General features: G+C 38.7%; 2 protein-coding genes across 2 annotated transcripts in view; one reads left to right on the forward strand and one right to left on the reverse strand.

The window, feature by feature from the left end:
* Window positions 1-4318, forward strand: part of muc19 (mucin 19, oligomeric) — a 113987-nt gene extending 109669 nt beyond the window's left edge. Inside the window, exon 37 of the mRNA XM_062981696.1 lies at window positions 3989-4318. Coding sequence (XP_062837766.1) covers window positions 3989-4151 — 163 coding nt within the window. The 3' untranslated portion in view covers window positions 4152-4318. The remainder of the gene's footprint in view (window positions 1-3988) is intronic.
* Window positions 4319-9473: 5155 nt separating this feature from the next.
* ergic2 (ERGIC and golgi 2) overlaps window positions 9474-15559 on the reverse strand; it is a 37877-nt gene continuing 31791 nt past the window's right edge. The window contains exons 13-15 of the mRNA XM_003221461.4: window positions 14812-14974; window positions 12175-12254; window positions 9474-9959 (exon numbers count right to left, since the gene is read on the reverse strand). Coding sequence (XP_003221509.1) covers window positions 9894-9959; window positions 12175-12254; window positions 14812-14974 — 309 coding nt within the window. The 3' untranslated portion in view covers window positions 9474-9893. The remainder of the gene's footprint in view (window positions 9960-12174; window positions 12255-14811; window positions 14975-15559) is intronic.

Below are 15559 nucleotides of genomic sequence, written 5' to 3' on the forward strand. Positions count from 1 at the left end.
TGCACACAATAAGAAAGGCTTGCGATTGGTGTCCATCTTCATTATGGTTCTCATTTAGGATTTACTGAACAAGGTGGCTGCTACCAAGGTTGCATGTTCCCATTCAGGGTGGAAGCAACCTTATAACACTGAACTATTTCCCAGTCATAAGACACTTCAACCTCTTTTCAAGTATGGAAAGGCATGGAATGGAAAGTATGGAAAGTCATCACATGACTTAAATTACTTCTGGCTGTCATGCATAGTCCTCCGTGGTTGAAAAGAGGCAGAAATTATTTCTCATTCTTTTAGTACTATAGTTCTTCCATTGTTTTTGACCATTTAATCATACATTCTTTGACTGATTCCTTCTAAGTACTCAACTTTATTTTATAATATTTTATAAGTTTTTGGGAAATAATTTGGAATAAGAAAATCAACTATACATATGCATATGAATTAAAAGAAAACTGGTTAAAAATGATGCACCAATGGTATATGTCCCCTCAGAAAATAGCCAAAATTTCAAAAAACACAAATTACAAATGTTGGAAATGTGAGAAGAACAAAGGAACCTTCTACCACTTGTGGTGGAATTGCGAGAAAGTCAAAACATTTTGGAAAAAAATACATGAATCAATCCAAAAAATTGTAAAGCATAAAATACCCCTAAACCCGGAACATTTCTTACTTGGAATGACTAATTTTGAGTGGACAATAAACTTTTCACATATCCTACAACAGCAGCAAGAATAGTATATGCTAGATCATGGAGGATAAATAATATCCCAGAGAAAGAAGAATAGATAAGAAAAGTAATAGATGTTATGAACATGGACAAACTAACTATAACACTTGCAAGATCGCAAGGAAAGAACATGAAAGAGACGTATTGGACCCCATTTACAGAATGGTTAAAAAGTAATAAAGTCAAATGGACAATCTAAAATAGGAGAGAACTGATAAATTAAAATAAATAATACAAGTAAATCACTACCAATAAATGTTACAGAAAGATAAAACTGAATAGACAGATGAAGAAAGAATTTTTTTTTCTGCCATGAAGAAGAAAGGAAGGACACCCTTTTCTAATTTTTATTTTTAGGTTTTTCTATTATTATTTTTTATTATTTTTCTTTCTCTCTCTTTCTTTTTTTCCTACTTTACTTTTTTGAAATTGTTCCCCCACTTTTTATGTTAAAGAAACTCATTTTACTTTCAATAAAAATTACTATTAGAAAAAGAGGCAGAAGTGTCCTGAAAGGAGGGAACTCCAGCAATTGACCTTATCACATTGAGAAATTTCCCCCTTGTAGGACACTTCAGCTGCTTTTCAAGCATGGAGAGGCACGGAGCTCATCACATGAGTTAAACTACTTCTGGCTGTCATGCATAGTCCTCCGTGGTTGAAAAGAGGCAGAAGTGTCCTGAAAGGAGGGAATTCCAACAATTGACTTCATCACATTGAGAAATTTCCCCCTTGTAGAACACTTCAGCCTCTTTTCAAGCAGGGAGAAGCACAGAGCTCATCACATGTTCTAAGGTTGAAAAGAGGCAGAAATGACCTGAAAGGAGGGAACTATGAAAACAGACCAGCAATCGTGTTCAGAGCTCCTACCTCTTACCACACTTTACTCCCATGTTTACAACTAAAAAACATGTGGAATGGGAACCATCAAAATTTCCCATCCTTCTTCATTGCCTGTCAGCAGTCCCTTGTATCCTGTGGGGTTTGATGCAGAACAATAGGATCCAATGGAAACAAATGGTTTTAACCTGGATCAATGTCTCTTGTATCATATGGGGTTTGGGGCAGAACAATTTTTTAAATTAAAAAAAAATTCAACACATTTCTAAGTGTTTGTTGCATACAGTGCAATATTTTTCAGCTATTAGCCTCCAGTGGCCTAGGGTATAAAAGCTTTGTGACTTGAAGGTTGGGTTGCTGACCTGAAGGCTGCCAGGTTCGAATCCCACCCGGGGAGAGCGCGGATGAGCTCCCTCTATCAGCTCCAACTCCATGTGGGGACATGAGAGAAGCCTCCCACAAGGATGGTAAAACATCAAAACATCCGGGCGTCCCCTGGGCAACGTCCTTGCAGACGGCCAATTCTCTCGGTTGCTCCTGACACACACACACACACACACAAAAATATTCTCAGATAATATATTTTCTTTAAGGGGGTTGCAGTCTTCTATTTAAATAGTACATATAAAGGTATCTGTTTCTTCCTATGGTCTTTTAGGTTCCCCTATGTACATTTTTAGATTAATTTTACATTGAGATGTTGGATCTTTGGTTGCCATTCATTAACGAAGTTCTCTAAAAGTTCTCCTCTTAAGAGTGCAGTTATTTTATCCATTATCAGCAAATCTATAATGTATTTTCCCCATTCTTCTAAGGGAGGTATCTCTGAAATTTTCCAATATCTAGCATATACTATGCGAGCTGCCACTGTCATGTAAAACAATTTTTTTCCAAATTTCCTTTCTTGTTCTTCATCAAACATATTCAAAAGGTACATTTGTGGTGTCATTTTGAAAATTGTGTTTAACATCTTTTCGAGATATACATGAATCTGTTTCCAGTAGTTGTTTACTTTGTTGCATGACCACCACATGTGGCAAAATGTGCCTTTTTCTTTCCCAAATTTCCAACACTTGTCAGTGCAATTGTACATCTTCGCTAATCTCTCTGGAGGGAGATACCATCGCAGGTGCATTTTGTAGACATTTTCTTTTAGGTTTTGACATACCGTGTATTTCATTCTTCTCTTCCATGTCTTTTCCAATTGGGCTATTTTTATCTCTTGACCTATGTTTTGAGCCCATCTAACCATTGAGTCTGGGAGTCCCTGGTGGTGTACTGGGTTAAACCATTGAGCTGCGGAACTTGCTGACCGAAACGTTGGCAGTTTGAATCCGGGGAGCAGGGTGAGCTCCCGCAATTAGCCCCAGCTTCTGCCAACCTAGCAGTTCGAAAACATGCAAATGTGAGTAGATCAATAGGTACCATTCTGGCAGGAAGGTAATGCCACTCCCTGCAGTCATGCCAGCCACATGACCTTGGAGGTGTCTACAAACAACACCGGTTCTTCGGCTTAGAAAAGGAGATGAGCACCAACTCCCAGACTCGGACACAACTAGACTTCATGTCAGGGGAAAACCTTTACCTTTAACTAACCATCGAGTCTTTTACTACTTCCTCTTCCGTGTGCCAAATCAATAGATTTTTGTATATACAGTAGAGTCTCACTTATCCAAGCTAAACGGGCTGGCAGAACCTTGGATAAGCGAATATCTTGGATAATAAGGAGGGATTAAGGAAAAGCCTATTACACATCAAATTAGGTTAAGATTTTACAAATTAAGCACCAAAACATCATGTTATACAACAAATTTGACAGAAAAAGTAGTTCGATATGCAGTAATGCTATGTAGTAATTACTGTATTTATGAATTTAGCACCAAAATATCACGATATATTGAAAACATTGACTACAAAAATGCGTTGGATAATCCAGAACATTGGATAAGCGAGGGTTGGATAAGTGAGACTCTACTGTATATATAAGTCCTTTTGGTTTCTGGAACATCGACACATCAAATGCAGTCTGGAAGTTTTAAGTTATTCTTTAAGTTTCTCATGCAGCTGTCTATATAGAAGCCAATTGCATTTAAGTTCCATTTGGTAAATTAACCATTTCCCTTGTAGGGTGTTCTCTTTTTTTTAGTATGCAGAACAGTTTTATCCCATGAAAAATAATGGTTTTAAACTGGTGTCAGTTTCTTTTAATGTAAGGTGCTTTGGGCAGGGCAAGGGATCTCTTGGTTTTCAGATATTGTTGTTTCTCCTTATTAAAAACATAAGCCAAGTGTGAATGTGTACAAGCACTGTACACGATCTAGCATTCTTAGTTTCAGAATCTTCAACTCTAGATTCTGTTTAATCCTAAAACAGTCCGTTTTCAGTCCGCCACATTTTTGTTCATTTTGTTCTTCATTCCAGATATGGTGAGATTGATCGCCATCTGCTGAACAGATGTTCTTGTTGCCAGCCAACAGAACACATGCCCAGAAATATTCCCATTGTCTGTCCTAACGGAAAAATAGAAGTATATACATACAAGCACACAACCTCTTGCGCCTGTAAGGATTGTGGAAGCCGTTGAAATCGTACATTTTAAATGAGATTCTCCCTTCTTCCTCTAAAGTGCAGTTTTGAGATTTCCATGGATCACCACTGCTGATTTAAATCATCATTAAAACAGTACATGGTCTGTAATCAAAATCCAATTTCCAAAAATGAAACAGTCAAATAAATACTTTTTGCAAATAATACTGTTTTGTCCTTCCTTATGCATCCAGTTACCACTAAATTCAAGCAATTAAATATATCGAGTACAGTCATTCTTTTAATAAGCAGCTCTTTGCTGCCATCACCACTTTGGTGCAAGGACACACTTGCCAGATTATTTGAACTCACCTCTCACCACTGTTCATACTGGATCTTCTGGGAAATGGGAGGATCAAAGGCTCCCCACTCCTCCTTGCAAGATTTTTCAAGCAGATTTTATATCTGGGTTGCTGTGACTTTTTCAGGCTGTATGGCCATGTTTGAATAGCATTCTTTCCTGATGTTTCTCCTGCATCTGTGGCAAGCATCCTCAGAGGTTTGTTCAGAGGTCTGTTGGAAATGAAGCAAGTGGAGCGTGTCTATCTATCTATCTATCTATCTATCTATCTATCTATCTATCTATCTATCTATCTATCTATAATCTGTGGACTGTCCAGGTTGGGGGAAAAGAACACTTGTATGTTTAAGCAAGTGTAAATGTTGCAATTGGCAAGCTTGATTAGTATCCAGTAGCCTTGCAGCTGCAAAGTCCATCAGTGTTGTTGCCTGGAGGCATCCTGTTTGGGAGGTGTTAACTTGTACTTGATGGTTTGCTGTCTGGAATTCCCGTTGATGTTCTTTATTTACTATCTTGATTTCGGTGTTAATGCTGGTAACCAGATTTGCTTCAGATAAGGGTTCTTTCTCCCACCCTAGATAGTCCACAGATACACACACACACACACACACACACACACATACACACACACCCCACTTGCCTCATTTCCAACAGACCTCTGAACAAACATCTGAGGATGCTTGTCACAGATTCAGGAAAAATGTCAGGAAAGAATGCTACTGGTATATGCCATGAAAGCCTTCGACAACTGATTTTATAACTCCTAGATATCTGGAACATCTTAGCCCAGAAAATGGTTGAGAAATTCAAAACATTATTAATCAACAGCCTTCCATGTTTTTTTTCCAATTTGCTTATGACTATAGTCTCTAGTTCCCTCAACAGCTCTGTAGAAGAAACTTGTAGTCCACATAAAAGGAAAAATGTGGGGTCATTAGTTTGTCCCACTATTTTGGGGGGGGGGGAAATGAATCATTGCCTTATATAATGATTAGCCATGAGTAAAATCACAGCTGTGGTGATATCCCCATCTGGGGGATTTAGAAGATATAAAATAGTAGTGACTCATTAATCTCTGTAACAAATGTATATTGCCTAGCCACATAATTGCTATTAAAAAGTGCAAGTGATAAGCAAAATTTAATTAGCCCAATATCCTTTGGTTGCTCTACATCATCTTTGCCCAGTATACCAATTCTTTGCATGATGACATTCATCTAATAGCTAGCTCTTCTCTGTTGAATGCAGAAGACCAAGAAGACCTCTGGAAAGAAGGAAAACAAAGAGACGGGAAGACCCGCTTCAATCAAATTACAGGAAAAATTAAGAGAAATCAGCACACAATCATTTTTATTTTTGTGGGCTTTCTTCTATATATATAAAAGGGTAATGAAATTTCAGCCTAGGACAAAACAACAAAACTACACATCCCAGAAACACTAAACCTGGCAGCACAACCCCTCATCCATGCCTCTACTTTCATACAACAAAAAGAAAAGAAAAATAGTCCTAATTAGAAGGAGAGGAATAATTGTTTTTAGCCACTTGCTGCCAGTTAGAAGGCTAAGCTCTGCCCACTTGGTCTCCTAGCAACCCACTCAGCCCAGGGGACAGGCAGAGTTAGGCCTCACTTAGGCCTCTTCCACACTGCCTATAAAATACATATTATCAGATTTGAACTGGATTATATGGCAGTGCAGACTCAAGGCCCTTCCACACAGCTATATAACCCATTTATAATCTTATATTATCTGCTTTACACTGGATTATCTTGACTCCACACTGCCATATAATCCACTTCAGCGTTCATTTTTTACAGCTGTGTAGAAGGGACCTCATATAATCCAGTTCTAAGCAGATAATATATTTTATTTCCCATACCACCATACTTCGCCATAGCAACGCGTGGCCGGGCACAAGCTAGTCTTTTATAATATACAGGGGAAACTGAACAGCAAGGTAGAATTTGCTTTTACTGTATTACACAAACAGCAATAGTTGCGACTTTCACAGAGGTGTCTGCTGCACATATCTACTAGGCTTGTGCACGGATTCAGGTTGGTTGGTTACCTTCGGCCACTCTGGCTTTTTCAGATGGCCGTAACAAGGGCTCAACCACCATGGTTTTTTCTCCCGAAACGGCTCACGTGGCTGCCAGACGTGGCTTCTTCCCTTCTATTTGGGAGTATGCTGTGCATACTACCTTAACCCCATTGCTGAAACCCAGGCTCACTTGAAAGCAAGAAAGAAAAGAGTCCCAGTAAGGGTGATTCCTTTTCAAGGGAGTGGGTTTAAAACCCACTCCCTTGAAAAGAAGAAAGGAAAAGATTCCAGGAACAGAAAGGGGTGCCTTGTAAGTTCCTCATTGCTGCCAATTTGGCCAGATCTTCCCTGATCTTTCAGCTAGCTGAAAACCGATATTTCCATTAGCCAATTTTCAGGAGGCTCCCGAAAATAGATCTGGGTGCCCAACAAAATTTGGATACCAAAAACGGATCGCCCTCAAGCCGAATTGCACAAGCCTAATATCTACTGTGATGATTTTTTCCACAAGTATTGTGACCATGGTGACAATGCCCCTTAAAAGGATCCATCATACACAGTGGGTCAGTGTGTGTACCTCCCATTTTGTAAAATATCTTTCTAAAATAGTTGAGGCCAAAAATAGCGAGATTTTCATGACACAAGTCTGACCAATGACAGATTTGCTGAGGTGGCCCTTGATTGTGAATAGAATGCACTCTAGAGAAATGGATGTAACCTTCCTGAGAAAAATGCTTCTACATTACTGAAAATCAGACAAAGTTCATAAGCGAACACTTCTTGCTACGCTTGCACCATGTCTCTGCCCAGCCATAGACACTCATTTAGCCCTTCACAAGCTATTTTCTGCATATTGTGATGGTAACACTTCCTCGTTCCTCTGCCCTAAATTTTGTAGCATTCTTCATATGGATCAACACCCTCACACTGCACATCTTTGCACAAGGAAGAGGTGGGATTCTGCATATAGCCCTAATCCAAGCTTGTGATAGAGAAAGAGCTCCATCATAAAGGGGCATCTACCGTATTTCTGGTAGCATCACTATGGCAAAGATCCCATATTCTTGCTTTTAATAAATTAATGATCAGAATTATTAAAATTTGTCTTGTGCCAATCATCATAAAACCTCATATATTCATCCCAATAATCAGCCTGTGACCATGGCATTCGCATGCAACAGATGCAACACCATGCCTCAACAGAATCCATGTGAACCCACCTGCTGCACATCTAAGGCAATAAATGCAAACATATCCTTTGGTAAGATACAATGGACCACTTTCACAGATGGATTCTGGAAGGCACAGTTCTGCTCGGCAAGTGGAATACTTGAAAGCCAATTGCCATATGGTTGAAAATCAGCACCAAGTTCTTGATCAACAGCACCAAACCCCTCTTCTTGACATATCAACATTATGCACTGCTATGAAAAGAGGCTTGCCAGGATTCAGAGAACCCTTTGGGATATATGACTGAGATCTTGGGTCTGCTTTTTAGTGCCATTAGGCCACCTCTAGTTTATTATGTGCAGCCAAGAACTCTGAGTGAAGAAATTCAGTAGAAATCAAATTAGGCTTGTGATGTTATTGAATTACACCATATAACAAAATTTGAAAAAAAGAAGTTTCTGTTCCTGGTTTGAAAGTGTGATTTCCTGTTTAATTGTGCAGTGCGTACTTTGGAAGTAGTTGTTATACTTCAGAAACTTTGTTTTTGTGGCCGCCACAGACTATGTTGAATTGGTTGAGACTCTATGAGATATTCATTGAAAAACTATAGCAAAATGTGCTGCAGGATGTCCAACAAAAACAAAGTTTTCGCAATTTAATATTTTTCCCCATGTTTTTATGATAGAATCAATTACAAAATGACATTTATAACCCAAGAACCAAAACTGTCTTACACAGATGCATTGATCTTAGGACATACCCACATAGGCTCCAATCCCATACCCACTTACCTGGGAAGAAGCCCCACTGAATACAGTGGAATCTACTTCTGTGTAGACACATAGACACTGCTAAACCCACTGATTCCACATGTCCAAATACCACAGTTATTTTCCTTTGAGGCGCCTCTATTTTGGCTTTATCCTTATGGCTTCAGGATGTTTACAAAAACACCCCCAATAATCAAAATACTGTAATGTAATTTAAAAACCTTGTACACATCTATTACATGTCTACGCACAGGGGGATAGGCATAACCACCAAAGTGAGATGCTTTTACACAATCAAATGGCAAACTGAAATTCCAGATATATTACTGAGACCATTGCAGTATTCCCTAAATCTGAATTACTGTCAACAGCTGCTTGTTCAATGGCTTCAGGAGCCCGAGGACAGAAAAAGGCCTGGCATTTTCTTGGGCCAGGCTTAGGCCCCTTCTACACCATATATCCCAGGAACTGATCTTAGAATATCTGATTTAAATTCGATTATATGAGTCTCCACTGCCAAATAATCTAGGATAAGCAGATAATCTGGAATCAAATCCCGGAATATAGAGGCAATGTAGAAGGGGCCTGAGATAACATCCAGGGCTACAGGGCCAATTTAACTCGATGTTGCTCCCACTCCCCACATATACTTTTAAAAACTTAAGACGTGTCTAGATGTTATCTCCCACTCTGAAAAACAAAAGCAGCTTGCAGTAACAGCAATTTTTTGGGCAAAATCCTCCTCAGGATGGGTTTAAATCAGGAGGGCAAAAACAGCCAGGAAAGAATGTGATCTCCATCTCTCCCCAAGTCAATTTATGAAATTATCAGAAAACATAATTCCCATCCCATTCCACTCTCTTTGTATGTGCTACAAATATTTGCCATGTTTGCTTGATAAACAATCACCATGTGCATACATCTGCATCCAGATTGCTCCCTTGATAGTATAGTTTTCTCTCTTGTGAATTATTTTCCATTTCCTGAGTTTCTACACGCATCCCACTTTAAAAAAAAATCATGTGACAACTAAATGTACTTTTAAACTTGTCCAGTTAATTTTTCCTGATACAATGCATGTCGAAAATACACATCCCTCCAGCTTTGCTCCTTTGTATATGAGCACTGGGGAGTGTCTGTGACACTTGCGCCACTATTTCAGCAGCCATCTTCAGTTTCTGTAACACGGTCCAGTGAATTACAGTCACATCCCAACACTGAATCTGCTCATTCGAGAAGAGAGACTGATCTTATTGGATTCCTCGTTTTCTTTCTGAATTCTGAAAAGGACAAACAAGCCACACTGATACGGTTTGTGTGTGTGTGTTTTTTTAAAGACTTGATTTTGTTTTTGCTGCCCATTGGCACTGTCTTAACATATTGCACAATGTTTTGTTATTTTTTAAAAAAGCATCTCCTGCATTAGGCAGAAGGATAACAGTGTCCAAAGAAGGTGCTAATGCATAGCATCATCTGTCATTAGAGGTACATGGTTGTTTAGGTGCCCATCTGGAAGTGTGACCTATAAAAAAAAAAGAACAAAAAATGTAACTTTTTCAATTTTCATGTACCGTACTTCCAGACAAATCTTTTCCTAGGGTATCTCATGCCAAGCTTTTTTGGGGGCGGGGAGTATAGGGCTGCTTTTAGCAGATTAAAATACACCTCACTTCTCTTCATAACTAGGAGTGATTATAATATTCTATTCACAGTCCAGATATGAAATTGTATGAAAGGTGTATGACTGAGGTCTGATAAAGACTAAGGACACGATCCTAAGAAGAATGAATGATGGAAAACTGCACAAGGCTGATGAAGGAAAAACTAATAAACTGCTGAACTGCTGACATGATCAGAGACACTGATTAACTCTTGGGTAAGCAACATGTTTACATGACTAGAGACAATGATTCTTTAAGTTAAGTCAACGCAATGGTTCCTTAGGTTAAGAAGGAAAGTCATTATCAGTTAAGGAAGAAGAGCCAACATCTGTCCAGAACTGATTGAGTGTCAGCATGTTTTAGCTGGGAAAAACAACCAGTCAGTCATTTACAACTTATTGGAACAACAACAGCAAGAAATATGCTACATAAGAGACCTTTTTACTTTCCAAAAGTGTGGCAGACAGCAGGGTCTGGTCATCCGCCTTTCTCCAAGGGACAGAAAAAGTGGTATATTGGCAGATTGGCAGGGAATGTGATCTGGTCCATGTTCGGTTGTTTTCTCCAGGAGCAGGAAGAAGGGATGATAATGTATGTATGTGGAGTCAATGTTTATGTGTGAATGCAGAGTAAAATGTAATATCCCCTTTGTATAACCAATGTAGTTATATAGAGTCTGTGTGTCTACTTCTTTCTCTGTAAAGTCCCTGATATAATCTGTCTCCCCAAACTAAGGCCTGGGGGCCGGATGCGGCCCTCCAAGGTCATTTACCTGGCCCCCACCCTCAGTTTTATAATATAATATTTTTATATCTGTTTTAACAATATAATATATTGTATAAGGTAAAGGTAAAGGTTTCCCCTGACGTTAAGTCCAGTCATGTCTGACTCTGGGGGTTGGTGCTCATCTCCGTTTCTAAGCCGAAGAGCCGGTGTTGTTCATAGACACCGGTCATGTGGCCGGCATGACTGCATGGAGCGCCGTTACCTTTCCACCGGAACAGTACCTATTGATCTACTCACATTGGCATGTTTTCAAACTGCTAGGTTGGCAGGAGCTGGAGTGAACAGCGGCCGCTCACGCCGCTCCCAGGGTTTGAACCTGGGACCTTTCAGTCTGCAAGTTCAACAGCTCAGTGCTTTAACACACTTCGCCTTTTTAATATATTGTATATACATATAATATTGATAAAAATATTATGTTATACAATATAATACTAATAATAATACCATATAATAATATTAATTATATGTTATATATTACATATAATATTACAGTATAGTGGTATAGTTCAATGTAGTAATATATAATGCTAATATTGTGTTATGCTAATAATATAATATATTGTATGTATATACACCTGCTCTGAGCCCCCTTCGGGGTGAGAAGGGTGGGATATAAATGTAGTAAAGGAATAAATAAATAATTTTAGACTTAGGCTCACCCAAAGTCTGAAATGACTTGAAGGCACACAACAACAACAATCCCAATTAACTTGACTCATTGGCCAGTAGCAGGCCAATGCTCTCTGGCAGAGAAGGCTAAAATCCTTGTAAAACTACATCTCCCATCCATTGAGCCATGAGTTAAAGTGGTGTCAAACTGCATTCGTTCTACAGTGTATATGCGGCCATAGTTCTGTCTCTATCTGAGAGTTGTTCTACAGGTTGCTTTGTGACACCTTTCTCCAACTATCCCTGATCCCCCCCCTCGCTTTTCCTCCTTAGTCTGCCAAACAAATTCCCAATTACTTTACAAATTGACCTGTTGTATATAATAGTACACCAAATCATAATCCCTAAATAATTCAATTGCTTTTCCGATAAGGACCTGAATTATGTTCAAATTGAGCCATAAAGATCAGGTTTTCTTGGCTGGAAGCTGTAATCAGCCTGAGTTTATAGTAGTTTATAAAACTCTGCATTGTTACTTCACTGAAAAGGCTTTACACCAGAGCAATAGTGGTACACATAGACTATTATTCCCAACCTGAGGAATTATTTCTAGAAATGTATTTCATGATGGGCAAGCCATACGCATTGTGTGTCTCTACGCATTTTTCTGAAGTCACTTACAGATGTCGATTTGTATGATCCTATTTTGAAACGACAGCAGATGATTTCCACTATGAATCTTCCAATGCCGTGTAAAATGCCTGAAACATAAAAACATTTAGGATGCTAAGAAATGTGCTTTGTCTGTGATATAAAAGCAGGAGTAGTCAGATCTAGAACTTTGTAGTCAATAAAGAGAAAATTGTTTTATTCATTAAGTGACAGAAAACCTGAGTATAAAAGAGATTGTGGAGTAAGAACCAGAGCAGTATATTGAACTAGAAGTCTGAGAGACCACGTTTCGAATCCATACTCCATCAGAAAATTAAGCATGAATGTTAAACTCATGTCACTGGTGTTTAAAATTGGTCTTCCGCTAAAAGAAGTTTATATTTTAATATGCATTTTATAGAAATATGTTTTAATATGTATCTTTTATGCAAAAAACATTTTAATATGTCTATCTGTGGTATTTTTAGAATGTTTATGTTTATGGGCTGCAATGGTGCAGCAGGTAAACCACTAAGCTGCAGAACTTGCTGCACAGCAGGTTAACAGTTCAAATCCGGGGAGTGGGGTGAGTTCCTGCTGTTAGCCCCAGCTTCTGCCAACCTAAGAGTTCGAAAACATGCAAATATGAGTAGATCAATAGGTATCGCTTCAGCAGGAAGGTAACAGAGCTCCAGGCAGTCGCGCCAGCCACATGACATTGAAGGCGTCTATGGACAATGCCGGCTCTTTGGTTTAGAAATGGAGATGAGCACCTCCCCCCAGAGTCAGACTCGAGTAGACTTAATGTCAAGGGGAAACCTTTCTTTACCTTTATATGTTTTAATTGTTCTGTAGCCCACCTCAAGCTACGAAGAGGTGCGTAAGAAATTAAATTATTATTATTATTTTATTATGACACAGCAAACAAGATAGATATGCTGGATTTCATATCACAAAATCACAAGTCGAACACTTCCCAAGTGTCTAGGACTGTGTGATGTATTTCCGGATGATGCGCGCAGATCCCAGCAAGGTGGCCTTTTGCAGTTGGCAGATCGTAATTTTGTCAATGTCTATTGTTTCCAAATGCCAGCTGAGATCTTTTGGCACGGCACCCAATGTGCCGATCACCACCGAGACCACCTGCACTGGTTTCTGCCAGAGTCTTTGAAGTTCAATCTTGAGGTCCTGATAGCGGCTGGGTTTTTCCTGTTGCTTTTCGTCAATGCGACTGTCACCTGGGATGGCGACATCAATGATCCAAACCTTTTTCTTTTCCACAACTGTGATGTCTGGTGTGTTGTGTTCCAGAACACAACACAATAATAATAATAATAATAATTATTATTATTATTATTATCCTAGCCAAGTTGCACTCTCTCAGCTCCATAGGAAGGCAATAGCACCCTGCTCTGAACAAATCAGACCAAGAAAATGCTATGATAGAAATGCCTTAAGTTGGAGTCCACTTCAAGACACAGTAACACTCAACAGGAAACTGAATTGAATCCTAGATCTTTGAAGAGTTTATCCCCATTTACAAACACAAGCATCAATTATATATAATATCACATCAGGCTCTACATTTCTGACAGAAAATAAAACAGTTTTAGTAGAATACCTAAATGTATAGTGTGTGAAACAATTGTTAGAAAGCTCTGCAATTCTTCCATGTTGGAGCAAGTATGACCCTATATTCTTGGAACAAAATGGAAATTTGAAACACTAAAGCAATTTCTTTAAAAAACAATATCAAGCGCAAAAACGCAGCATCAAAAAGAAAAAGTACTTATTTGGATAAATTACTCCTGTTTAAGTTATAAGGAATAGTAAACAGAAGACAAGTAAAACAGATATCCTTGATATACCTATTTTAAGCATATACCATTTGCTGAGAAACAGGGCTCACAGGTGTTTCTAAATATGTAGCCTCTCAGCTGCAAATCCGAAGTCAGCACACTTTGAAACAGCAAGATTGGAAATTATGATATTCCCAATTGCTTGGCAAATGCACTGAATCACTAACCGTGTAGCTTAGGCTTTTTAATTATAAATTCCATTGTATACATCATATCATTAATTGTTCAAGTAGTATACAAAGTAGTGTAACAGAGTTTTCTGTTGCTAAGTTTCAGCTAAAAATGAAAAGAGAAAAGAAAGGCACAAGTAATGCAGGATAAAGATGAGCAACTCCAGTTAAACTTTTGTTATCTTCAAGCCACAGATGCCAGAGACATGCTCCTAAAGGCATAACAGTGGTAGGATTCAATTTCTATTTGCACGCTCCCTGGCTCAGATTGATAAAGAAAGGAGGACCTAAAATATATAACTATTGGGTTGGATGAGTAGACTCCAACAGTAAGGAAATTATGGTGCAGTGAGACGCTACATCTGAGGGGGTAAATACAAGTCTACAAAACCTTATGCTACCAATTTTATTCCCTCAGTTAGTCTCTAAAGTGCTACAAATTTCCTGTGCATTCTAATATATTAAGTAACAGAAAGGAATGTATGCCATAGTGAGATTCTAGTATATTAAATATATATCATCTGTAATACCATCGTACAGGAAGACACACACAAAGATACACACTCTTAGTTTCTTCTGCATATATTTTCCTGATGCTAGAGTATGGATTTGGCAACATAATATTATCTATACCATACCTGTAGTAGAAAAGATTCCTCCAATGATGCCACAAAGTCTCACTAAAAACTGCCAGAAAGGCATGTGCTCTTCTGTCACTGTCACCATAAGCGAACTAATGTCATATTTCATGAAAATGCCAGACACTCCATGACTCCCAGCTGCATGGTTGATCACTCTTTCCTAGAGAACACAAAGAAAATAAGTCATACAACTTTTGTTATTAAATCAAATAGAAAGGCAAATGAGATTTGCTTGTGCCAGACATGAATAGAGAGTTGGGAGTCTCTTGTTAACAAAGCAAGAATTAGGACAAATATACTATTTACTCGAATCTAATGTTCTCCTTTTTTGGCTAAATTTCCTTGACAAAATTAGGGTGCACATTAGATTCACGTAATATGGTAATTCAAGTACTGAGTCAAAACAAAAGGGGAAGCTGCTTGAGGAGTACATAGAGCTCCTATTTGACGGACCTCAGCTCTAATTTAATAGCCATGGCTCAATGCTATGGGATCCTGGGATTTGTAGTTTGGTGAGGCATCAGTATCCTTTGGCAGGGAAGGATTAAACTACAGCCCGCAGGACTCCATCATATGGGATGAGACTTCTGGAAATGAAGGATGAGAATATAACAAAGCAATGCTTGATGGAGCAATATAAGTGGGGAGAATAGGCTCAGTCCTGGTTGGCCCTGCTCCATCAGTATTTTGATGGGTTAACAACAACCCTAATGTACTGTATTTTCTGGAGTATAAGACTACTTTT

Source organism: Anolis carolinensis, chromosome 5, assembly GCF_035594765.1.
Source record: "Anolis carolinensis isolate JA03-04 chromosome 5, rAnoCar3.1.pri, whole genome shotgun sequence".
In the NCBI taxonomy this organism is placed as follows: domain Eukaryota; kingdom Metazoa; phylum Chordata; class Lepidosauria; order Squamata; family Dactyloidae; genus Anolis; species Anolis carolinensis.